The 26,452-nt window shown below is 32.4% G+C and overlaps 4 protein-coding genes and 1 non-coding gene across 10 annotated transcripts; 2 read left to right on the forward strand and 3 right to left on the reverse strand.

Moving 5' to 3' along the window:
- Nucleotides 1–557: 557 nt before the first annotated feature.
- Nucleotides 558–7,128, reverse strand: LOC111308825 (squalene synthase 2-like). 3 transcript variants are annotated; one of them, XM_022907461.2, is made up of 14 exons: nucleotides 6,874–7,128; nucleotides 3,906–3,948; nucleotides 3,687–3,776; nucleotides 3,448–3,523; nucleotides 3,190–3,259; nucleotides 2,637–2,780; nucleotides 2,426–2,530; nucleotides 2,118–2,264; nucleotides 1,882–1,957; nucleotides 1,531–1,619; nucleotides 1,268–1,359; nucleotides 1,137–1,182; nucleotides 989–1,056; nucleotides 558–880 (listed from the first exon to the last, which is right to left on the reverse strand). In XM_022907461.2, coding segments are annotated over exons 1-14 (1,242 nt in total). In that variant the 5' UTR covers nucleotides 7,069–7,128; the 3' UTR covers nucleotides 558–879. The 3 variants fall into 3 exon arrangements, with proteins under 3 accessions (XP_022763196.2, XP_022763195.2, XP_089601986.1); XM_022907460.2 differs by lacking the exon at nucleotides 6,874–7,128 and adding an exon at nucleotides 4,159–4,710; XM_089745860.1 differs by lacking the exons at nucleotides 558–880; nucleotides 6,874–7,128 and adding an exon at nucleotides 4,159–4,490 and having other exon boundaries at nucleotides 988–1,056.
- Nucleotides 7,129–11,170: 4,042 nt separating this feature from the next.
- LOC111308826 (protein DETOXIFICATION 46, chloroplastic-like) lies at nucleotides 11,171–20,062 on the forward strand. Of its 4 annotated transcripts, none has more exons than XM_022907463.2 (14): nucleotides 11,171–11,768; nucleotides 11,907–12,001; nucleotides 12,535–12,643; nucleotides 16,218–16,273; nucleotides 16,960–17,015; nucleotides 17,467–17,605; nucleotides 17,721–17,858; nucleotides 17,943–18,011; nucleotides 18,114–18,224; nucleotides 18,371–18,499; nucleotides 18,817–18,894; nucleotides 19,050–19,121; nucleotides 19,212–19,274; nucleotides 19,347–20,062. In XM_022907463.2, the coding sequence occupies exons 1-14, from the start codon at nucleotides 11,318–11,320 to the stop codon at nucleotides 19,446–19,448; spliced, it is 1,668 nt and encodes a 555-aa protein (XP_022763198.2). In that variant the 5' UTR covers nucleotides 11,171–11,317; the 3' UTR covers nucleotides 19,449–20,062. The 4 variants fall into 4 exon arrangements, with proteins under 4 accessions (XP_022763198.2, XP_089602020.1, XP_089602019.1 ...); XM_089745886.1 differs by lacking the exon at nucleotides 12,535–12,643 and adding an exon at nucleotides 16,544–16,583 and having other exon boundaries at nucleotides 11,184–11,768; XM_089745893.1 differs by lacking the exons at nucleotides 12,535–12,643; nucleotides 16,960–17,015 and having other exon boundaries at nucleotides 11,183–11,768.
- A 2,005-nt stretch (nucleotides 20,063–22,067) lies between these two features.
- Nucleotides 22,068–23,735, reverse strand: LOC111308249 (uncharacterized). The gene is made up of 3 exons (XM_022906561.2): nucleotides 23,153–23,735; nucleotides 22,497–22,700; nucleotides 22,068–22,369 (listed from the first exon to the last, which is right to left on the reverse strand). The coding sequence occupies exons 1-3, from the start codon at nucleotides 23,666–23,668 to the stop codon at nucleotides 22,304–22,306; spliced, it is 786 nt and encodes a 261-aa protein (XP_022762296.2). The 5' UTR covers nucleotides 23,669–23,735; the 3' UTR covers nucleotides 22,068–22,303.
- Nucleotides 23,736–23,785: 50 nt separating this feature from the next.
- TRNAP-CGG (transfer RNA proline (anticodon CGG)) lies at nucleotides 23,786–23,857 on the forward strand. The gene has a single exon. It is a non-coding gene; the product is annotated as a tRNA-Pro (tRNA).
- A 626-nt stretch (nucleotides 23,858–24,483) lies between these two features.
- On the reverse strand, nucleotides 24,484–25,844 carry LOC111308022 (protein terminal ear1). The gene is made up of 3 exons (XM_089751287.1): nucleotides 25,490–25,844; nucleotides 25,228–25,369; nucleotides 24,484–25,144 (listed from the first exon to the last, which is right to left on the reverse strand). Exons 1-3 carry the CDS (start codon nucleotides 25,636–25,638, stop codon nucleotides 24,995–24,997), a joined length of 441 nt encoding a protein of 146 aa, XP_089607413.1. The 5' UTR covers nucleotides 25,639–25,844; the 3' UTR covers nucleotides 24,484–24,994.
- Between the last annotated feature and the right edge of the window lie 608 nt (nucleotides 25,845–26,452).

The raw sequence follows: 26,452 nt of genomic DNA on the forward strand, positions 1-26,452 counted from the left end.
GTTTTATATAGTTTTTTTATTATAATTATATGATTAGAGTTAAAAAAAAAAAAGTAAAAAAAGTAACTTTTAACTTATTTATTCCAACCAAAAAAAATCAAACGACATTTCTTCTGCGGACATGACAGACTATAAAGGTTCGATCGTCTAAATATATGAAAACACTTAAAAATTGAACATATTCGTGTTTCCCTGAGTTCGAGTGTCTTCAGTACAAAACAATTAATGTTTTCTAAAGGAAAACAGAAGTTCCAACTGCCAACTACTGGCAAGTGGAAAGGTTTTTGTTTTTTTTTTTTTAATGTGTTTTGGACCTTCTGTGTGGACTTCGGTGCTTGACCAGTCACCGCCACAGTTTTAGGTCCGGGTCGGGGCCTACCAATGCATATGATGATTAAAAGTTTAGCTCCTCGGATTCAGTAGCTAACTGCGTATTGTCCATCACCCTCCAGTTGTAATTTCGTAAGCCGATGGCGATTTTCAGAAAGGAAAAAAAAAAAAGGGACAATTGATGTACCCTTCGGCAGAAGAAAAAAAAAGGAAATTTTGGATCTTACTTGAGGAAAATATCTTAAATCCTCTCGGAATATCTATATTGAAGCCACAATAGGTAATACAGCCATATCAATATCCGACAATTTTGACAAATTACAGAAAGAAAATTACAAAATAGATTCTTAATTGATACATTATTTCCCCTCTTTTCTCCGGTTGAAAACTAGCTTGATTTCCTCTCCAATGATTAAGAAAAAGATCCAACAGCGTCATGCTAATGTGCTTGCACATTAGGAACAATGTCAGATGTAAAAGTGTAGCTTCATAACATTCTATACAAACATAGAAACAACTTCACGACACAACACATGGATAAAGCATGGTCCTGTTCCAACGGAAAACAAGGAGAACAAAAGGGAGGGAAATTAATGATGGGAACTATTTCTGATAATTGCTAGACTAATCATTTCATTTATTTGGTAATCGAACTTACTAGTTATTAGGCCAGTTGGGGCTCAGATTAGCCAAAAAGATGGCCAACATAATGCAAAGCATGACAGCCTGCATAGAGTTAGATAGAATAATCAGTAAATATTCTTGGAATATGATACAAGGACGCAAAAAAAGTCACTGTAACTCACCAGAAGTGGAGTGCAGTTAGACTGGTTCTGAATTATGTAAGATCTCCTGCTCAAAACCATAAAAAATGGCCAAGTATGAAGGGATGAAAATGAAAAGAAAAAACCACAAGAAATTTGAAACATTTACAAACCTTTTGTTCAGGACTCCCGAGTCCCTGCACGTCTTCAGGATTGAATCTAGTCTGCTATATGTCTTTTGTGCATTCGGATCATTATTGTCAACCTACAATAGCAGAACAAGCACTTTTGTGTCATGAAACAAAGAAAAACCCAGAGGAAATGACACATACATGAGATAAAACTAATGCGAATGGGATACAAATATGATGCATCCAATGACATTCTCATGGTTGGTGTGTATATCTTATATCTAATATTAAGGAGAACCACATACCTTGGCTTTCAACATACAAGAGAAATCATAGAAAGCACCATAGACATCAGCCATTGTCTTTGTTCGGTCAATGACTTTCGCAGTGAGACCTGGAAACATGACCAAGATAAACTGAACATCAACCCAAGATAATAAGCTTTACAACTGTTTACTATACATTCCCTGGACCAAACTTTAGATGTAAAATTGAATGATCAAGGGTTGACATAGAATGAGCAAAGCACCAAGATCAGGTTTATTATGATTCTATTTATGTAAACATGTTTGAAGAAATCTTTCAAACCCCTAGTCAGTGTCTGTGCCTTAAAGTTTAATCTCCAAAGAAAACAATTCCATAGACTAATATCTTACCACGCCTCATTTTTACAACTCCTCTAAAGACTTCAATGTTATTGTAGCATAAGGCCAGTGTCCCAATAGCCATAATCTAGTAAAAGCAAGACACAAGAAAATTAGAGACAAGCTTGAACAAGTCATCAATATTTAAAAAAAGGAGCTGATTTAATACACTTCAAGCAAAAATGAAATGACATGCAGTGCAAATAATATACAAGAGTGAAGACAACTGATGGAATACTCTCTCCAACCTGAGGGATAGCACAAAATCGAAATATTGCAGGATCATCTAGAGCAGCCATGTACTTCAGGCAATCATCCACATGTATTAAAGCATTGGTGATCATGTCATTCAAGCACTGCACTGCCTTGACTGAGTTTTCCTCATATTTTAAGTCCTACAGGTGAAAATATAATTTAAGAAGCGCATATTTGACAGGTATTCAAAAAACTAAATTCATACACATTGAAAAGTTACTCAAACTTGAATGAAATTTTGTTGCAACTTTAAATGGACATTAGGACAAAAATTGAGATACAAGATGCAACAGAGGCATACCTCAAGTTTGTTGACATATTTACTCCAAATCTGGCGAGGCCAAAACATGCGCGACTTTGGTATCTCATTAATATCCTCTAGATAATCTCGGATAATATTTGTTTTCTGTCATTTGGTTAGATCCCACACATGGTTTTAGAATCAAATCTTTAAACAAATGTCGAAATGCAGGCATGAAAAGTGTTGGTTCATTTATATATCAGAGCAGTACCTGAAGAAATAAACCCATTGAATTGGACAGAGAATCTGGAGCCAAATCTTCTGACCCATAGGCATGGAAAAGTTTAGACAGACCTAATCCAACAAGTCCTGCTACATAGTGACAATATTCATCATAGTCATCAACTGTTTCTACCTGCAATAAAAACACAAGTTCCCAGTGATATATAAGATAATGTAAGTACATTTAAAAGTTGTATTGATGCATAACATATCGAGCAAATTTAGTGGTGTGCTTGAGAGACCAAGTTCTTATATATGGTAAGAGACAATCTAGAAGAGATAAACCGGTGTTTGATATTTATAAATGAAAACTTCAATTACGAGTAGTCATATATCTAAAGCTCAAAAACCTTTTTCACATTCATGGGATAAAGCCTTCTGTAAAATTTATTTCAGCTTTTTGATATTTCTTGTTTAAGGGAAAAACCTGAATTTTGTTGACTGAAATAGAACCCTGTTTTTTCCTTCCCACCCTTCTACAGGAAAATCAGTGTTCATCAAGAATAAGGCAGGAGAAAATAAATAATGCAAGTGTGACAAACCTCCTTGCGAATAAATTTTGCCATCCCTGCACCCATTCTTTTTGTTGTGTCCTCAATTGCCTCCGGATAACTGCAGAATCAATTGAGAACTATTGATTATATATCTACAAGCGAAAACAACTTGAACCATGTATTTATGTTAGCCTAGTTAGGAGATAAACACATAAAGTAAATTAACTAAACACATACTAAAAAAACCAGCATCACATTGAAATACTGACATAAACAAGAAAGATCAATAAAAACTTAATAACTGACCCCTTTTCAAGTTCCAGAAAAGCAGTAGATACAAAATGAAACTGATCCATGAGAACTTTGTACTCCTTTGTACCACCTGAAACGAGAGAAAGCTATATAAGCAAGTGAACCAAGATTGTATTTGACAGGTAAAATTTCCAGCAATAAAATGAGCCCAATTCCAACAACGTACTGATATTCAAGAAAAATTAAAGACAAGAACTCCCAATGTGAAGGAAGCAAAATTTCAAGATGCTCACATGAAAAGTGCCAGTCAAGATCATATATGTGGCGATAAAAATCTTTAAGGATAGGAACTTTGACATCTGTTGCAATGCTAGTGTCATCCTCTGCAAGAAAAACCATGAGAACAGATCAAACACATGAATATATTGATCTAAAGAAATGAGCAAAAAATATACATGATAGGAAAATGACATTAAAAAAAAAATTAAAGGTTGAAGATATTAAGAACAAACCAACAGTATCAAGGGCTCGAAGAACCAAATAAAATATGCAGACCTGCAAAATCACAAAAAGGTATAATTGGGATTAGAAAATCAAAACATTGTGAGAGAAATACATATGAATGACAACAAAACAAAGCAACAAGGTTGAAGAATAATTGGTCTAACCTTAAGAATTAATACACATAAAGAATATCATCAAAATTGACCAGAAATTGATCAAAATCAAACAATTAACCATCGAAAACAAAAGTTGATTGCTTACGGCGTTTCTAAGCTTGGGGTCAAGCTGTTGAATAACAAGAGCGAAACTACGAGAAACCTTGTGAAGCATGGAGAAACAGAAAGCCCAGTGAGGCTGTGATGGGATCTGTTTCTCGGCATGCCTCGCAGCCATTTTCAGCTTCAACAATGGATAAAAATCATCTGGGTGTTTCACAAGCGCTCCCAAACTCCCCATTTAAAAAAAAAAATCCCGTCAAATCCGATCCAAAACAACAAAATAAAATCTGGGTATACAAAACCAACCACTTTTGAAGAGCGAGTGAAGAAGTAGTAGGATATTTCTGGGGAGATGATTAAATGGTTTTAAATGATGCTTGGATTTGGCCTATTCTGGCGTCCGAGAATTGCCTAACCAATTGCCAAATTAATGTGGTACGAAACTTAATTGATATTTTCGTTTTTTTTTTTTTTTTTTTGGGTGGGTTCAAACGAATTGCGATTTGAAGCTGAGTTTGTGAAAATGACGTCTGGTTGAATTATGGGAATATAGTATATTCAATTAGGTTCCCATTTTTTTTTTTTAAGGAATCATAATGTTTTTGAGGTAATTTCTGATACTTAAAGCAAAAACAAAGCAGAATTTTAAAGGAGGGCAACGATATCAAATTAATTATATGTTGTTCTAATAATAAAAGTAATTATTAAGAAAATGTGGTACCGGTAAATTGTAAAATTTTTTTAAAAGATATAGACGATAGATCTATCATTTTTTTTTTAATAAAATTACAAAAGGGGTGTGGATAAAAAAACCTTTACTAATTATTACCACTAAAATAACTATTTATTAAAGAGAAATAGTAATTTTTTAATAATTATTTCTAACAAACTCTAAAATCATATAAAAATCAAGTCAACTTGTACTACGAACATAGTTTAATTTATAGACAAATCTATTCTTGTACCGTGTTTGCATGTCTAAATTAGTTAGATGTACCCATTTTATTTAAAAAAAAATGAAAAATAAAATCAAAAGTCAATTACGACTAGGCTAGGACGACGTTTCTTTTTTTGGAAAGATACTTACAACTTTTCTTAGCTCACAATGAAGCGGTCGAGTATGGATGGCGAAACCAGAGATGTTATGAATTATGGAGAAGCAGAAACCCCAGTGAGGGTCTGCGGGGATAATATGCATTCTAACATGCCTTGAAGCCATGATTTTGAGCTTCAACAATGGGTAAAGCTCGGCTGGGTGTTTCACGATCTCTGAAGTAAGGGTAGCAAAACGTCTAAATTTGTGAATCGTGACGAACAAACCTTAACCTGATGCAGGCTTTGATGGGACATGCTTCTTTGCATTCCATGCAGCCGCAATTTTCTTGATCCTCAACAATGGATAAAAATCATTGGGGAGTTTCAGAACAGCTCCCAAACTCCCCATTTTTTGTTTTTTTTCAAAAACTGAATATTGGGTGTAAGAAATCAAGCATTAATTAACATCGTTTTTGGCTTTTGCAGCTGATAAATCATAGATTATGTGTGTTAGTTGACATAGTAGTACTAATGTTTCACTATAAAAATAATGAGGTGCTAGATTTTAGTTGTTTTTTTATGTAAAGATTTGACAATTATTTTATTTTGGATCAAGCAATCTGATATTAGATCGGAAACATCTCGATTTTGGGATTTTTCTTTGTTTTTTTTTTAAATGAAAGAATGACCTATGAATGCTGACAATAAGAAAGTTTCATCATTTATTTGATACAACGTGCATTGATGTAAGGACTGTTAGATTATGCATCATCAGTTTTGAAAGCCTGACGTGATTTTCTAACGATTTTAAAGATATTTCAATAGATGCGGTGTGACCCTTATAAAATTACAATCAAATATTTTACTATTAGATTAGACAACGTTTGCCACTCCACGTCGTGAAACTCGTGCACCAAAAAATTTAAAAATTAAAGAAAATTGACCAATTATCTATGTAAATATTAAAAATAAATATGATAATTAAAAATATGATATAATTATATGATATGAATATAACGTAAAAATAAAATATAAAAATTATATTATTTAAAATTATAATAATTATATATTTAATAAAATTAAAAATTATATCTTATTTTTTTATTAATATAAATCATAATACGTAATTTTCATATAAAATATGATATAAATATTAATATTTTATAAAATACAAATATATAAATAAATCAATCTAATTAAAAAGAGGAGAAAACATTTTATTTACAAAAATAGAGCATAAACTTGGTAATTTTAATTTCGTGATTATTATATTACGCAATCAGACAATCACTTCATATTTTTAAATGAAAAAAAAATCAAAATTTACTCATTGAGTAAAGAATATATCATACCTTGATATTGGTCACCGTCATAAAATCAAATGCTTCAAAGTTTGATAATCATTTAACCTAAACCTAAAGTTAGGCTAGTCAAAGAAAGGTAGCCTAACCTTTAGACCGGCTCTCAGCTCGGAGTGGTCGATATATTAAATAAAAATTTTCATAAAATTCATTTAAATAATTTTATTTAAAATTTTCCTATCAATTAATAAAGATAATTTTGAGTACTACTCCCAATCTAATAATTAAAGAACAGAAATCCTCAATTCCCAAGTTTAGGAATAAAATGAATATCATAAAAAAAACATGAAATCAAACGTCATGTATAAAGTTCAAAGAATTATAATTTAAACCTGGATAATAAGTTTTTTTTTAGAACTTACAGCGTTTCTAAGCGTGGGGGGAAGCTGTTGAATAACGAGAGCGAAACTACGGGAAACTTTGTGAAGCATGGAGTAACAGAAACTCCAACGAGGCTCCGAAGGAATCTGTTTTTCAGCATGCCTTGCAGCCATTTTCAACTTCAACAATGGATAAAAATCACCTGGGTGTTTCACCAGTGTTCCCAGACTCCCCATTCTTTTAATTTGTTTTTTCTTTTCTTCAAATCTAAGATTCCGGGAAAAAAAAAAAACTGAGATCAGAAGTAGTGTAATGGTAGCTTGGGATGATGGGGGGTTTTTATAGTTGATTTACAATCGTAGCTTGGGATTATTTTGGTCTATTCTGGCGTACCTGAATTTGCATACAATACTTAATTGTGCGAAATGGTGTAATTTGTCAAACTTGAGTAAAGAGTGTTTACTATAGGCATTATATATATATATATATATATATATTATTTTTGTCTCAAAATATTTAAGATGTATTATTTTAATAGAATTAAAAAATAATTTTAATGTATTTAATATTAAAATTAATTTTTTTATAAAAATAAAGTTTAATGATTTTTAATGTCAAAAAATTAAAAAAAATTTAAAATATAAAAAAAGTTCTAGATATTTAAAAAAATAATTTTAAAACATCCTAAAAAAATAAATAAAAAGATATGACACAGAAAATATATTATAATTTATGTATTTTTTTATTTGATGAGAATGCATAGTAAATGACTGCCTTGCAACGGCGATTAAAACTCTTCCAAACGTGTTTTCGTGGCAACTAATTTCGCATTGACCCGCGTAAAACAGCAGGTATTACAGTTGACAAACCACAAAGAAAATGTGCACAAAGTTCACACTGGTGTATAACAGTTTAAGAAACCGTGTTTTTTTTTTTTTTTTTTGGGTACTATTTTCTTTTTTAAATTTGAAAATTTTAATTTATTTTTTCTTTGAGTATGAAAGTGCAATGGAATTATATTGATAAAACAATGAATCGACCAACATGTTTTTAGGGAGTTATAGGAATTTTTTTGAAATATATAATTAGATATTGGGATTTTTTAAATTAATAATCTCATGTAATTATTGTTTAAAAAATAAACTCCTATAGTTTATTTTTTAAATAAAACTACATATAAAAAGGAAAAGTAAACGATCAATGAGAGGAACCTACTTTTTAATTTCCTACCTCCTCGCCTATAAAATTTTGTCATTATTATTTTTACCTAACAAAAAAGAACTAGTAATACCAATTACCATTAATCACATTAATTAATGTTTCGTTGAATATTAAGATGAAATGTTAATATTCATTTTCACCTTTCATTCCAATGAACCGCCTCCTGATTTTGCCGTCAAAAAATGCTAAAGGGAGACATTGAGACCTCGGTTTTGAGGCTCTTCCCTTCCTTCACTCCTGTACTCCGATAAAAAGTGAAAATTGAAGGTTGAGTTGGTCTTACGCTTATACCAAATTGTTTCAAAAATATTTTATTAAATCAATAGACAAATAGTATTAATTTTCTGTTTTACTAAGGAAAAATACCGCTTACACAACAAAAGTTTCTATTTTCTCTTTTTTAATTAAAATTTTTTTTAAAATAGATAAACTGTTCAGTTTATCAAGTTATAGTAAAATATGTCGTATCTAATAATTTAAAATAAATGATTACAGATCGTACATTCGAGATGACTCAAACAAATAACTATTAATAAAATTCGGATCTAAAATCTTTTAATTAAAAAAGATGAATTTTAACTAATTTAACTAATCACTTATTATTTATTACTAATCATTGAAAGATTAGACTTGGACGGTAGAAGACTCTTAGATTGTAATTTATACCAAACTTTTTTGTTTTCTTTTCAGCAAAATATAGAAAATTATTAGATGGAGTAGCACCTTTCTTTTTATACTTACAAAATAAAGTCATTTATCTTTGTCTTATTGATTATAGTCAAGAGTGCTGAGCTGCCTAAAATTTTAGTCACTGACTGCGTTTGAAGAAAACCTGAAAACAATGTGCCACTAACCATTGCTGATCAGACGACGACAACCGTTGCACATGAATCATCCTTTGACAAAAAATAATAATAAATGGTGGACTTTGGTCTAAACAGTGGAAAAGTCCACCACGATTTATATTATTAATATTCTTAATCTCAAGCTTTTGAGGTTATTGACTTTGGTTTAACAACAAATAATGGTATATTTTGTGATTGAATGTGAACAGATTGGAAATTTTGGCAAATAAAAATAGAGGTAGGGTTTAGCAAAATTTGATTAAAATAAAAAAAATTTTAAAAAATAAAATTTTTAGGAAAAATGTAGTCGGATAATTTAGATTATATGAGTATTTCGGTTTAAATGGTTAAAATAATCGATTTTTTATTTTAAAATATTTAATCAAATAAATTAAAATACTTGAATTAATATAAAATAAATAATTAAAAAATATAGGATATAAGTATATATAATAATATGATATATGTATATTTAATGTAAAAAATAAAAATTAAAATCGATTCACTTAAAAAAATCGATCATTTTAATTTGATTAGATTTTTTTATATATTAATTAATTTAATTTTTATAATAAATTAAATTGATTAGTTAATTTACGATTGAATTAATTAAATTAACTGTTTGTTAACTTTAAATGGAGGTATTGAACAATTGTTAGAATTAGTCTTTATGTAAAAATGTTTAAACAATTTATGTCAAAAAAAAAAGAGAGTGAGCAGTCGCGGCTTATGTCAAAACCCAGGTTGCTGGCTTGTTGATTCCAACGTTTTTTTTATCGTACAACTTTTTCAGGCTGGGTTTTTTTTTCTGCTTTTAGCCGACTTTAGGCGTGTTGTATCTCGGCTTGCTTTTGAAGATCCAACCCATTGGTAAAATTCAAAAGGATATTTCAAGTATATCCAACTATGTATTACTGGCAAGTCGTGCTTAATTATTGCAAGCAGGCGTGTCCTAGCTGCCAAAGACTTGTCGTCGTTCTTGAGTGCCTTGATGAGGAACCATAGTATTTTTTTGTAGCAAGGCACGGCAACAATACCTGCTATATGAGTCATTATCATCTTGTTTTTCAATCCCCATTTCTGAAGCAATTTGGAAGAAACTAGCTAATTTCCAATTTCCCAGCTGATTTCATTGAAAGCAGCTTCTCTTATTTTTTAAAATTTTATTTCTTTAATGGGTTCATGTCGGTTTACCTGTCTTATTGAAAGATTGTACTGTAATTATCAATTACTATGTCATAAATCTAAAGTTTTCACATACGCGCACAGCCCAGAAATAATTTGCTTTGTCTCCACATAAACAACTAATCTTGCACGTAGCAAATTTGAACCATGATTTTCAAGAGCCCTTTCCTGTTCAATTATCAGCAATACCAAGTTTTGTTAGATTTTAGTGTTCAGATGGCTTCGGAAAAAGCCAGAAAAAGGTGGGTCAGTACTGAACCAAAAGAAAAAGCAAGTTGTATTGGCATTTTCTGGCATTAATCTACGGTTCAAGTTGTGGGGCTTTGTTGTCTTCTCGGATAACACATTGAATTCATACTTATTATCACATGTTTGGATCGGAGGAGTGTGGTTTTTAGCCAAGATTGATGCAATTCAGGGTGAATGTGGTTTTAAGCATCTGAGAAATACAGGCCGTTAGCTAGCTCTTATAGTTTCTCTCTCCCTTTTTGGGTCAAATTTTCTTGTTTCTGCCTTTTCGTCGATAGACTTCATATGTATCTTCCCTTCCATTTCAACAATAATATTAGAATTAAAATTTATTTAATTTATTAATTCATATAATTATTTTTAAAAAGTAGCATTCAATACAATTAAGATTTAAATTTATATAAAAAATAATACTATTAGAGTTCTATATATCAAATTTATTAACCTATTTTATTTAATTAATTTCAAATCAAATTAAGTGATTTATTAATTTCATAGCTATTTTGGCCAAAAAAGTTCCATAGTTTTTAATTATTGTAACACATTAAGAATTGCCAATTTTACTTTTTTTATTTATTGATTGAAAATTTTATGTCAAATTAAAAGAATAGTTTCTCATCAATTAATTATTGAATCAGTTGACAATTGAAAATTATTGATTTAAAAAAAATTTGTGCATGTAATATTTTTTTAATCAAATAAATAAAAAAAATTAATTTATTTTACCAACGGTCAAGCATTTTATCAAATACGCAAGGCAACGGTTAAAATTAAAAACTAACCGCCTCTAGTCACCAGTCTCCACGGTTTACCTATTTAAGACGGTAACGTTAATCAGCTGTTGGAGGTTACGTAACCGCCAAAGGCTGTTTTATTTGTCTGGCTCTTTTGCCTCCATTTCTTTCAAATCTTCTCTTTATTATTTCAATGGGTTTTTTCTACTTCAATCCCTCGCCAAAAATCCATAAAACTAAAACCAAAGAAAATGCTAACCAAAGCCCTAATTCAACTTTCTCTCGCTCCTCTCCAAAACCCTAATCTCAAATCCTCTCATTTAATTATTTTCCCCCAAAAACCCAAAATTTCAACTCATCGTTTCCACCGATCCCAATCCTTTTTACTTTGTTGTTCCCGCAGTATTGCACCAAAAAATCAAAGCCGTAGATCGAAAAGTTACTGCATTAGCCCTATCCAAGAATTAAATTGTGAAAGCAACGAAAATTTGGTTGAAGAAGAAAATAAAAAGGAAGAAGAAGAGGAAACGGGAGTACAAGTTAAAGGAGATGGATTAGCTAATCAGAGTATATGGAATCAAATTAACGAGATTGTGGCGTTTAGTGGGCCCGCTACTGGGCTTTGGATTTGTGGACCATTGATGAGTCTAATTGATACTGCAGTTATTGGTCAAGGAAGCTCACTAGAGCTGGCTGCTTTAGGTAATTAAATAAATTTTTTAAAATTTTTTATTTGGAACTTTTTTTTATAATTAAGGAAAGGAGATAAAGAAGTAAAAAAGTGGACATGAATAGTGGTTACTTATTTATGATAATGATTGATTCAATTTGGATGGCCAGGTCCTGCAACGGTTGTTTGTGATTATATGGGTTATATGTTTATGTTCGTTTCTGTTGCTACTTCCAATATGGTCGCTACTTCCCTTGCTAGACAGGTTAGTTTTTTGAACATTTGTGGGTGTTGTTGCTTTTGTGTTTTGTCAGTCAGTACTACTAATAATTTAGTGTCATAGCTTTGATGGTGTCGGAAATATCAACTCAATTGATAAATGTAAGTGTAACTATAAAATAAGGATAAATTTTGTAATTTAAAATGATTCTTGATTGATTTAACTAGCAAAGGTTACGGAAGACAAAGGAACTAATATGTAATCTCAGCGTATTCATTAAACTGTCCATCAAGAAGTCATTTAAATGGCTTTTATATAACCTAAACGACTGGCTGTCATAATTCATTTAGCATTCAGATTAGAAATTTGTTCTGTTGTTCGCATGAATGCTATGATACTTTGTTATAGCATGATTATTTCATTGTATCTAACTATTTAGTACAAAGTGTGGTATACTGTTCTTTCTTTTTTATGACACTCTGGCATTTGGATCCTTTGTATAATCAGTTTCTACTTACTTCTCTGTGTTTAAGGCTGCATTTTAGGCTTAACTCTTTAACAATGTCGTGTTGCTGTAGGATAAAAATGAAGTGCAACATCAGATATCTATCCTGCTTTTTATTGGTTTGATTTGTGGCTTCTTGATGCTTTTCTTTACAAGATTTTTTGGTTCATGGGCATTAACAGGTAACAAACAAGCATATCTATATATTTTAATCCCAAATTTTCAAAAATAAAATGTGTAAATATCAAATTTTATCCAGGTTTACTGGATAAAATCTCGTTTTTAAATTTTATTTATTAATATTAAAATTAATAATTAAATTATATATAAAAAAAGACAATGGTATCGTATACGATACCACTGAACCTGTACCCAGAGCCTGACACCTTGTGCCTGCTCCAACTACCCAACCTACTCCATTGGCAACCATACCCTGCACTGGCAGCACCCGTACCCTATCAAACCACCTGCTCCCTCTTTGAAGCGCCTAAAAATTCCACACCCTTCTTTAAGCCAAATGACCTCCAGGCACCAATCCCTCTCACCCTCAGCACCCTGCACCTTTATACCTCGTGCCTAGGCCTTCACCCGTGAGAGACCAAAACCTCAGCACACTGCACTTTCAGACCCAATGCCCAAGCGTTCGCTTGTACGAGAACAAGTTTCCTCCCTTGCGCCAGATCTCTCTCACCAATCACCTTGCCCAAGCCATGTGCACTCCCAACCCGATCTCGTCCTACCCATACGCCGGCACCCAAGCTTCCACGTCAAAACAACCCAGCTACTAGCAGAAGGAACCAGCGCCAATCATCAAAGTCCCAAACTCCAAGCACTTGAGCTCTCTGTCACAACTAAACCCTAAGCCTCCATGCACCCCGCGAGGCCCCAATCACCCAACTAACCAAACACCCAAGCCGTCCCAACGCCTTCGCCCCACACAATACCACCTCTAACCCAGCCAAGCCTTTCCATCAACCCCACAAAACCCCACACCCACTAGAAAGCCAAAAAAAAAAAAAAAACCACTAGAAAACAAACAAAAAAATATCAGCCAAAAAAATACACAAAAAAAAAAATTACAAACACAGTCCTCTTAGCAAAGAGGAACCATCAGCACCAAAACCCTTGCCAAAAAGCATAAAAAAAAAAAAGATCGAAACTTTAAACTTCAATTTATGCCAATCGGGGTTGTTCCTGGTAAAAGAAAGACTGGATCTGGAAAGAAGGCGTTGAGAAAAACTTTTGGAAACCTTTTGGTACTTTTCGGTGACCGACGGCATGGTTGATGGCAGTCGGTATGGTGGCTCGACGACCAGAGTCTGGGAGGCTGGCTGGTTTTAGCTTTTTTGGAAGAGAGAGGAAATTTTTTTTTGGCTGAAAGGTGAAAATGAAGGAAAAAAAAAAGGTTTTATATAAAAAACATAAAGTTTAAAACGATATCATTTTAAGTAAGGGGATCAACGTGTGGACTTAGATTCAACCTAAGATCTGTGTGATCCGATATAGCGATTCGTTTTTCAGTTAGTCTTGAATCGGTTCAATTGAATCGTTTATCGAATCATTTATTTATCGATTTAATTGAACCGACATTAATTGAACTCTTGATTAGTTCAGTTTAGATATTTTTTATTTTTATATATATATTATTTATATTAGTTTTAGTTTTATTGTTATTTATACATGTTTAAAGTTTTTAAATTTTTTTTATAATAAATATTTGTTGTTTTATAATAATAATTAATAAAAATTAAATAAATAAATAATAAAAATAATAAATAATGAGTAATAAAATTAAACTTTCTATAATTTTGTAAAACCTTTTAAAAGAAACCTTATTAAATGATTATATAATAAACAAAATAACAATAACTAAATAATAATAACAATGATAAAAATGAAAAATGAATTTTAATTTTTAATTTTTTTATTTTTTAAAATAATAATAAAATAAATTTAAAAAAATAAAAGAGAATAATAACCAAAAGAAGCAAAAAAATCTTTTTAAAAAATGATAATAAAAATAAAATGATAAATTTTTTTCATGTTTAGATAATGGAGAGAATAAAAATTATCTTTTTTTAAAAAAATAATTTTGTTTAGATGTTAGGAAATTATTAAATAATAATAAAAAAATTAAGAAAAATAATAAATAAATTAATAATATTATTAATAATAAATTTTTATAAAAAAATATATATGAAAAATTTTAATTCATTTTTTAAAATTACAAAAATCGAATTTATTTCAAAAATCTGTCTAAATATTGAGAATTTTTCGATATATTCGTGTTTTCTTCAATGTCTAAAACTAAAACTCTAAACCCTTTCAACTTTAAAATTGAAACTCTAAAACCCTTTAAACCTTAAAATCGAAATTCTAAACCCTTTAAATCATAAAATTCAAAACCATAAATTTCAAAACCTTAAAATCTTTAAAACCCTTGAAACCCTAATATTTCTAAACCCTCAACCTTCAAATCTTAGATTCTCGAAACCCCAAAATCTTTCAAACCCTAAAATTTAAGCCCTAAAACCCTAAAGCCATATCCTAAATCTTGAAAAATTGACTAAGACTCTAAATTCAACTTAAACCATAAATTTGACATACAACTTCGAATCATCACCTAAAAATCATTCAAACTTTAAAACCTTGACTTAAGCTTTACTCAAGATCATTCCAAAATCCTAATGGTACGTATGAAAATTTTACTTGAAATAATTTATTCTCGAATGTCGCTTAGAGGATGGTATATTTAAAAAATTTTATTTCATTAAGTTTTTCATGCTTGATTCGCCTGAACAATGAGATTAAAACTTTAATAAAAAAATATAATGATATAATGAGATCTTAAATATAAATAATCACACTTAAATTTTATCTAGATGTTGAAGATTCATGATGGTCCTATTATATTTAAAAACTCAAATTTTAAAATTACATTTCATCATTATGCATAACATCTATTAATGCATCTATTTGTTATCAATTGTACTCAATTAGCACGTTTATGCCTTTAGTTATCATTTGTTGTCTGATAATACTATTGTTGACATTTTCGCATTAAAAAATGTGTTTAATTTAAAAATATGAAATAAAACAAAAATAACATCTAAAGGGAAATAATTCTTAGTAATTTATCTAAATGTTGGAGAGTCATCAACAACTATTATCCCTGAAGAATGTTATTTTCATTTTAAAAAAATATCGTGGTAAATATCAATTAAAAGCTTTCTCTTTAAAATTCTGCTTAAATGTTAGAGAATTTTAAGATAATTTTTTAACTTAAAAATTTCATCCATAATCCTAAATAAAGAATTTTAATAAAATTAATTCTTTTTTTAAATAAAAAAAATTATTATTAAATTTCAAATCAAAACTATTTCATCCAATACCGAAAATAACATATGATTAATTGGTACAAATTTATGGGCGTTATGGGGTACTAATCATTCTTTATATGTAATCGACTTTCGGACCCAACTTACTTTTCGTTGACCAAAATTTATCTTTTGATAAATTTTAAACTCATTTTTATAATTTATTTATAAAATAAACTTTTAGATAGACAATCATATTTTAAAAAAAATTGATGATGACTTTTTCGATTTTAAAATTCTTTTCGTCTAGTGGTCCAAAAACTATTACAATAGAATGCTTATTGATTTTGTTGATCAGCCGTATGTATGGTTTTCACTCATATTGGATAGCAAGAATCCAAATAAATAATGAATTCCTTCTATCATTTGATCTTTTCAGTGTTTTCTGGGCCAAAGAATGCACATCTTGTACCTGCTGGAAACACATATGTTCAGGTTCATTTTCTTCTATGTTTCTTTCCCATTTTACCTTTCAGATATTCTCTATTATTAGGCTATCTTAACTCTTATACTTATAAACCTTAGAATTTGTAAGAAGGAAAGGTAACTATAGTATCAGAGCCCTTTTTTCTTCCACCATTTCTACTTCCTTTCCTCTTTGACTGTTCATAGTTCAGACTTTAGAGATATTTGAGAGCATGCTCTTCTTTGGCAAACTGAAGCACACTTTTACTGAAGTAAATTTCTTACTTTTCTTTGTTATAGGTTATATTTATCTAATGCGATGCGCAATTATATGTACCAGGTTAAAGTTTCCCCTAAGTTTTCTCCATCTTCAATAGGTGATGGAATTTGAAGTGCTATATCTGCTTTTATTTGTTCATATATTCATCATGGGATAGAGGGAAGAAGGTATATAATCGCCTTGTTGAGCCTATACTGCCCTAACTGGAGTTAGGCAACATAAATTTTTCCATTACTATCTGCATCCCACGGGTAGTAACTGTTACTGAATTCCTAGTACTACCAGCCTTTATAAGATATCCCCCTTCCACTAGATATTCTTCCACTGCAACTAGCTGAATAGAATTTTGTCTAATATTTTATTCGTAGGGCTTCTTCTCTGCTTGTCATTCTTGTTTATTCCCATTACCTTTAAACAAAGTCTTTTCTGTGTGTAGATTAGAGGTTTAGCATGGCCAGCAGTTCTTGTTGGATGGGTGACTCAAAGTGCCAGGTGGTGATATATATTTTATTTTCTCCCTCTCCCATGAATTATTTTTGAGTAAACTGATAGTGCATTGTTCTTTTTGTCTTTTGTGAGTTCTTGGGAATCTTGACACACTATACTATCTGATGCATGCACAAAGTTTGTTTTTCATTTTATTTGTTTGTGAATGAAGCTACTTTAGCTATACTCCTTTGTGTCCAGCTATAACCAAGGATATTAATAAAGAAGCTATTTGGATTACTTATGATCTTATGGATTGATTATCTATAAAGAGATATTCACACGCATATATTTACTCTGCAATATCTTTTATGTCCTATACTGGCATACCTGTTTTAGGACGATTTATTCTGTCCTGATTGATTATGGATTTTCTGTTGTTGAATTGCCAAGATTGTGAATATTTGTTATTTCATTTTCCTTTTTGGTTCTCTCATTCTCTCTTTCTGTCTCCCAGTCTTGGCATGAAAGATTCCTGGGGACCATTGAAAGCTTTGGCGGTTGCCAGTGCCATAAATGGCATTGGTGATGTTGTCCTCTGCATGTTTTTAGGCTATGGTATTGCTGGGGCAGCATGGGCAACAATGGTTTCACAGGTTCTGAATGAACATTTGAAAAATGAGACGCACCCAAATTTCCAATTTGTAAAATTTAAGTGTTCATTGACCCGAAATACTCTTTTACACCGCCACTTACCAGCATATTTTCTAGGTTGTTGCAGCTTTTATGATGATTGAATCTCTGAACAAGAAAGGGTACAATGCATTTATCATCTCCTTTCCATCATTAAATGAGCTGCTGACTGTGCTAGCAATTGCTGCTCCAGTATTTGTAACTTTTATGTCAAAGGTTTACATTCAATTTCATTTAATAGCAATATCTGGTACTCTGTTATCATTTTCTTTCATCTGAGACATTTTGATGTTGTTTTAGGTAGCTTTCTACTCTCTCCTTATATATTTCGCCACATCTATGGGCACGCACACTGTTGCTGCTCACCAGGTTAGATTTAATCACGTGATTTTTGGTCACTTTCTTGGCTGCTCTTAGCTTGCATTGTTGAAAATCAATAACCATTTTATTGCAACTTGCTTTTCATACCAGGTCATGCTTCAAACATTTGGCATGTGCACCGTTTGGGGTGAGCCTCTCTCTCAAACTGCACAGTCATTTATGCCCGAGTTGATATATGGAGTCAATTGTAGTTTGGCAAAGGTTTGTTATCTGAATTTTAATTTTATGCTGATTGCCTTTTCCCCTGCCTCAACAGCATTAATGTATAGCCTAGAGTATCTTTACAGCATCTCTCGATGTGGATGTTGCCCTCTAACGTGTGTTGAATTGTTTATGATATCAAACAGGCTAGAATGCTGCTAAAATCACTTGCCACTATTGGTGCTACACTAGGACTGGTATTGGGGATTATTGGAACATCAGTTCCTTTGTTTTTTCCCAATATCTTTACACCTGATCCAGAGGTCATACAGGAGGTTAGTTCATGTTCATCGAATGTGTAATCCATCCTTCCTGTTTCCACCGATTGCTGCTTTAAATATTAGTGGTTGGGTTGCATCATGAGCACAAAAAGATTCCAGATGGAGTTAATTGTCCTGTTGTGATATAACTCCAAGAAATTCTAACCTGAATGTTTTACCATTTGCTAATATCTTATATATTGTTGCAATATTCCATTGTAAGCTGAGTTTTTCTGTTTGTCTTGGATATGAATAAAAAGGACTCTTATGCATCAATGGCATGTGGATCTCTTAACTGTTTGATCCTTGCTATTTCAATTGTGTCCATACAGATGCACAAGGTGTTGCTACCATACTTTCTTGCATTAGCTGTGACACCAAGCACTCTCAGCCTTGAAGGCACTTTGCTGGTATGCTTCTGTAATTTAAGTTTGAATATCTCAATTATAAATAACTTGGTTTGTTAGTTGTGCCTATCATACTTCATTGTGGAGCATTAATGAGAAACTTGTGCTAACTTCTCTAAATTTACATTCTATTATCACAAATGTATTTGTTTTTGTAGGCAGGACGAGATCTTAGATTTATTAGCTTGTCAACGAGTGGATGCTTTGCTTTTGGTGCTCTTGTACTGCTGGTAGAAATCCATTTCCTTATCCTTGTACTCTTTATCTCATACACTGCACGGATTTTGCAGTAGAGTCATGCTAACTTTATGTGTTACCAGCTTGTGAGTACTAAAGGATATGGCTTGCCAGGTTGCTGGTTTGCACTTGTGGGGTTTCAATGGGTAAGACTAACCATTTGCATTCAGGCCATTTGTTTCAGATTATCTGAATGCTGAAATTGTAGCATTTTTCAGGCTCGATTCTTCGTCTCCCTTCAACGTCTTCTTTCTCCGAATGGCATACTCTACTCTGAAGATTTGAGTAGGTATGAAGCGAAGAAGCTGAGAGCAGTTTAGCTTCAGAATCCAACATCAGATGATGGAATGCATTTTACTACGTATATGAACAATATGATTGAATTACTGTTAAACTGGCTTGAGCTTTCACCCTGGCAAGCAAAGATCTCGGACTTTTTCTTTTAAAGTAAATGGTCCAGAATTCATCATTTAATGAGGAGCCCGAAAGAAGCATATTGGCGTAAGCCATGTTATGTCTTATTGTTCTTCCCAGCATATGATGCTTGGGAGATCAACTGTAACAATATATTATTACTCTTTAATGTGAAGAAGAAAATAGTGTTGAGAAAGTTCTGAATCCCTGCTTTATTCAGAAATTTAGCGCGGGGGCGAGAGGAGTAAAAGCCGCTGATCGTGTACGCAACATTTCTCATTGGGCCCCTCATCGGCCACGGTGAAAACAAGCATAACAGGAACATCCTGACTCGAGCTTTTACCTTGTCAGATTTCGAAGAGGAAGAATGTGGTGTAATAGTAAACCTGGAATTTACAGAACAGGAAAGTGAGACAGACCAGGTTTGTTGGACCAGATGCTCAGATTCTTCCAAACGTGGGATCTCTTTTGGGGCCCACTGCCCTAAAAGAAATTTATTAACTGACGCTTTCAACTGCTATTCACGTTTCTCCATTATTTTTACTTTCTCTGGACTCTGCTGCAAATATTTAACTACTTAGGTTTCAAGAGTGGCTATATTTGCACCACTTTCCCTTATTATTTTTTTTTTCTTTTTGACTTTTCACACCTAATTTTTCTTAAATTATCTATTAACAAAATTATTTAATTATCTTTTTTCAGAAAAATTTTAAAAGTTTTTGTCTCCACACTTAATTTTTTAAAAAAAGTATCTCTCCGTGAAATTATTTTTCTTCCTCCAAAAAATTTTAAAATTTCCTGATTCCCTTAACTAAAAACTTCTAAAATTTTTTTACTCTAAAGCTTAAAATTCTCATTAAGAATATTGTTCGCTCCCCTCCCTCAGATTGTTAGAATCAAGAAAAAATCTAAAAGCTTATATACTATAATCAAGCAATATATAGTTTTTATCTACCAATTTATAAAAAAAAAAAAATTATAATTATTTAAAACTTATAATTATATTCTTATTAAATTCTTATAAAATTTATGCTTGATGAGATTAGAATTTAGAGTTTAGGTTCTTTTTCCTTAATTGAATATTTTGATTTATGATTTAAAGTTTAAGTCTTTGAATTTAGAATTTAGAATTTAAGATTTTTTTATATTTAAATAGTTAAATAATTTATTGACTATGCATTTTCTATAAATTATACATTTAATGAAAATGTATATCTGATAAATTATTTGATTTAGTGAATATGAATGTTTGAAATCTTTTAAAAGTGTAAAAAGTAACTAAGAAATTTTATTTAAAAATAATTTTTTAAAAACATAAAATAAATGTAAAGCGAGATAACGATAATGCATTTATAAACACCGGGTTTTGATGGGTAAGGCCAATGTCATCGGCACTCAATGATGCATTCTTGGGTCAACTTGAATGTACTCTTTCTTTTCTTTTCCAAGCTCGAATTTTCCTCGCTCCAACACCTTATTTCACCTCTTAGGGATAGTAATGATATTTCAATATTCATAAATTATTCACGTTCGGTTTAAATAAATTTTTAATTTAATTTTATTAATAATTTAATTAATCTAATAAATAGAATATAAATATTTTAATATTTAACTTGAATAATTAATAAATTTAATTAATTTTTTTATATTTTAATATTTTTTTACTCTTTTAATTAAAAAATTATATATATATATATATAAATTAAAACTTAAATTTGAGTTCAAATACAAAAATTAAGTTTAGAATCAAGCATGGAGAATCAAGGTTTTTTTTTTTTTTTTTTTGATAAACAAGCTTAATTGATGAACTCAAATAATTCAATTTTTATTTTATTTTGAATCAAACTCGTTCTTGAAAATTAAAATTTAATTTCCGATAATAAATTTCAAGCCAAATTTAAACTTTTTACTGTATATACTTAACTAAATTCAATTAAGCCCAACTCATGGCATATTTCACTCTGAGGATTTGAACAAATATAAACAGGAGAAGCTAAAAGCTGCTTGGTTTATTTTCTTTATGAGATCCATTCGATCTGCTGCCATTTTCTGGAGAACCAAATTTCTCACTTCTCACCATCCAATTGTATTTTTTCGGCCAATACCATTAACTTGTATTGAGTTATTGCAAGTTCAGACTGGAATATAGTTATAACGCCCTGGTGAACGGCCCAAAACATCAGATGGCACTGGGCCAGATTTAGGGCCTATCTTGTAATCGTTGTTTTATTATATAACTAGGAATATTATCTAATACATTTTGTTTAAATTAATTCAAAGATAAATTAAAATAAAACTAATAAAATATTTTGACATTAATTCTTTGGGCCCATGTTTAGGCATAGACAACTTCCAGACCTGAACCACATTGGGCCCAAGCTGGGCCCAAGCCGAACCTACTTAAGCTTGGCCCATTGTGTTACACCTCCATTTTCACCTTGAAACTGTTTCAACTGAGCATCAATTGTCGAGGCACATGTCCAAATCCCATATCAAATCTACACAAACTTGGAAGCTAGAAACTACTATAAACATATATTTGACTTAACAATTTCCTTTAATCCATCTCGAATTTATCTCAACATTACATGCATCATATTTGTCAATGAGCCAAATGGTCTCTTTCATCAAGTAAACCCTAACTTCAATTGAATCATCAAATATTTCACCAAAAATGTATTTCCGGGGACAGACTATTGATGAACAAATGGCATCATGGAAACAGCAAGCCAGCACGATCGAAGAAAAACATTACCAGAAATCAACTTTTAAACCTACTGCTTCCCCTTCTACCACGTCCGGACAATAAAGGTGATTGTCCTTTATTCTGCATATTTTACAAAGGGAATTAGAGGGGTCGTGGAACAGGCTACCATAATTTGTTATCCAAATAGTTAACAGAAAGTACAGAGCAATTCTTCCAAATATGTAGTTGTTTTCTTTTCTGTCATTACCAATGCAGGTTTCAGCTTTGATTGCCTTCTCAATAAAACTCTCTTAAACTCTTTCTTTTTCTCTTCAGCCTTCATTTTGGTGAGACTAGGCCTGTATATGATCACAGTCCGGCCAATTTGACCAACCACAACTGAACCAGTTGCCTGCTCCAGTTGGCTCACCACATCCTCTAGCTCTCCAGGACAGGTCCTGTGAATTTTGATCTGTTCACAAAGATTAAATATAAATATAGATATACCAGATATTTCTCAAATCAAAGATAAATTACCAGGGAATCTCACTGCCTCTTCACCGCTAACCAATCAATCTCTAACAAACATTGAACATTCATTTGAACTTATCTTCCCAATAAACATAAAATCAAGTCGGCATGTTTGATACTCATTTTTGTTCACCTGCTTAAATTCTCTACGCAAAAGGAGATGTAGCAGTGACAAGCATCTCACCAATTAAATTCTAAAGCCTAGAGTTGCATGAACTAAGACTCAAGAAAGACAGTTTAACCCAAGCCATCAGCACTTAAAAAAAATCTGATATTTGCTACCCATAGCTTAGAAAGCATCAAAACTAAGCAAAAAAGTCAAAGACTTAAAACCCTAAGTAGAAAATTTAAGAAAACAAAAACCCTTTAAAGGAAAAATAAAAGAGATGGTACCTTTAGAAGTTCATTGGCTTCAAGAGTCTCAATAAAAGAGGAAACGACATTATCAGTAACACCGGATTTGCCCACCAGTTGACACTTTAACTTCTTCCCTAAACCATGTGCATAAGAAGCCAGCTCTTTCTTTTCCTTAACCGTTAGATTCGGTAGTTTCACTTTCTTAACCTCGGTATTTCCGGCAACCACCTCCAAACCCAATTTTATCGGACTACCCTCTTCACCATTTTCAATCCCAACATCATCCTCGTTATCATTACTACCATATTCTTCAACTTCGGAGTCAAATTCTTGTTCAGGTTCTTTGTCCAGCAGGGATAAAGGGTAATTGCCATTCTGGTTTGAAATTGAGGAATTGATGAGAGAGAGAGATTGGGTTTGAGGGAAAGTGAGGGAAGAGCAAGAGTAAAGAGAAGAAGAACGAATGGATTTGTGAATGATTGGGATTTTATTGTGGAATCTTGAGATTGAGATGCAAATGGGTCTCAGGAAGAAGCTAAGTGTTGCCGCCATTACTGTCACTGAAATGTTGTTTTTGCCTTTTACCTGGCTACAAAGATATTTTAAGTTTTGATGATAGCATCGTCTGTGCTAAATTTTTTGCTGAATCAATCACTTTGAAGTCACCATGGGTGTTTGGTCTAGTGGTATGATTCTCGCTTCGGGTGCGAGAGGTCGCGAGTTCGATTCTCGCAACACCCCTATTTGCTAACAATTTGTGCAATATTTTCGAACTTTTGGCGTCTTAGTCTTTCCCATCTCGAGGGGGTTTATCCATCTCATCGCGTTTTTACCCCACCAAATATAGGTATAAATGATTAAAGCGTCCGAGAAAGCTGTGTATATCAATTTTTTTGGTTGCTCAAGAATATGAAATAAGCAGTCAGGACTTCACAGTCTTCAGCCCAACTTCCGTTTCAGAGTCGACTTTCTCCCAACTTTTCTTCATCCACCGTTTACATTTGAAAGCCTTAAAACGCCAGCCAAAATCGGTCGTTTGCAATGCCCACACTTTCTTTTGAAATTGAATATCTAAAATATAAGTATGGATGGAAACCACGAACCAAATCCGACGGAGATGAAGTTTATCAATTTGTAAGGAGGTACTGCTTCTTAAAACGATCCATTCAAAGAAAAGATTGCTGCATGTAAAGTTTTGTATTCCTCGTTTGGTCAAACGGATGTTCAGAGTCTTTTTTTCGTGCTATAATAGAAAGTAGAAACAGCGATTTTTGTCATAGAAAATCCAACCTTTTTTATGCACAGCTTTCAGTTAAATTGGAGAAAGGGATTCTGGCATTAGGTTTACTTTCATGCTTATGTTTCTACTACATTGCCTGAATGCTTATTTTAAACGAAAGCTAAACCGGGATTAGACAGTGGGTTAACAGTGAAGGCAAACGAAACCAAAAATAGGAAAAAGAGTGGACTCGACAGTCAGAATAGAAAATAACTCTGCCACGGAAGTACAAAGCTGTAGGCATGTTAAAAATAAGGTCACAATAAGTCGTGGCAGTTGGTACAAAATCTATCCCAAAAAATACTCGGAAAAGACATTGCACGAACAAACCAACCCCCCACATGTCACAGCCAACCAAGTACGGGGTGGACCCCACCACCTGCCCTTTGATTATTCATCAGATCGTCAGATCCAGGTGCCAAGGTCCACCCTTTGTTCAATCTCCTGCAACATCGTGACCAAAAAGTCTGAAGACTAATAAAAACTTTAAGATCAGAACCAAATTGAACCCAAACAGAACTGAAAAACAGATTTAAAAACCACGCCACTATTTTGTACCATACGCATCCCAGTCAAGTCATCAGCTACTTAGATTTGGTCTAGTACAAGTTTGAGCCTGTGCATCTTCCAACTATAGTTTCTTTCACCAGCTGCTTTGAACCATCACGAGCTGGACTAAAAGCCAGTGGATGAAAGTCTTCAAAAGGAAATTCCATCCTCTCAAAGTGCTTCACTAGCTGTTCCATGCCCTGTTAAATGTTCAATCATCAACGTAAGTTGTGTTGAAGTGAACCGCTTATTTGATTGTAATTCCGTTTGCAGATACATGTACCTGGAGTTTAGCACAATATATTTCACGAATCTTGTTTGACTGGAAACAATCCCAATGTTTATTGTGCCATGCATCAAAAAACTTCCTGGCAGCTCCTGGGTTTGTGAAGTTTACAAATGCATAACCCTTGTTTGACTTGGTACTGAAAAAATGGTGAATTTGGCAATATCACTCTCATCAAACTCGAAATAGACAGCATAAAAATGCAAGCAATATAATGTAACATGAACAATGTGAAATAACCAAAAAAAATTATTGAGGGGTATGAATTATTGTAACATACCCAAAGTCTATCGGAAGGTACAAGAAATCAAACGCTGACAATGAAGGTTCTTCATCTGCACCAGCATTCTGGAACTCTGCCTTTTTATTCATAAGCATGCAGTGCTGGTCCAGAAAATCCTTCAACATCTCCCGTCTACAAGAAGCCAAAATACAGTACTCAGAGCAGTGCTAAAAACCCAAAACTTCTAGTTGCAAGAGTGAGCATGAAAACGGCAAACTAAAAAAAATGACCTATCAGTTATTTAAACAAATATCAACAACCAAGGAATACAGGAACAGTTCATTCAAATGTTTTGAGCAATGAAATCAAAATATATGTCCCAATTTGCTTAACGCTTTAGGCAACCCAAAAGATCCATCCTTCACAAGTCTTAAACAATAGCAAATACTAATACAAAACTAGATCAATAAACGCTAAAAAAAAATCACAGAGAACGAAAAGGCAACTAAAAGATTCATAATCACATATCTTTCAATTTAATTAGCTACCTTAAAGGGTAAAAAAAGGGCTGAAAATGATATAAATGTACATAGATTAGAAGAAACCAAAAGATTATATACGTGTATCTGTTGGGTATGTTCTTTATCATGACCGTCGTTTCCATTCCATCATCTTTCAGCGGAATCAGTGGATGTTTCTCTCTGTTGTTATTCCCAGCTGCCCGACCTTGAACCTTCTCTGGGGACTCAAACGAAGCTTGATCAGCATTTCTACTAAAATGCTTGTTGTCTCCACTACTCCAACTATTAGGCTTCGCCCTCCATTCTTTCTTGCGAGCCTGAGTACTGTGATCAAACCTTACAAGCCCTTCGTTCCCATATCTTTTATTCCTTCCCCACTTATCTCTATTCCTTCTCCTGGTACCTCCGACGCTTTCCTTTCGAGCCACGACTCTGGGCTCCTGCGCTTCTTCAAGCACCATCTTAGTCTTGAATGGTT

This window comes from Durio zibethinus, chromosome 2, assembly GCF_047325235.1.
Source record: "Durio zibethinus cultivar Kanyao isolate XHJ-2024 chromosome 2, ASM4732523v1, whole genome shotgun sequence".
NCBI lineage: Eukaryota > Viridiplantae > Streptophyta > Magnoliopsida > Malvales > Malvaceae > Durio > Durio zibethinus.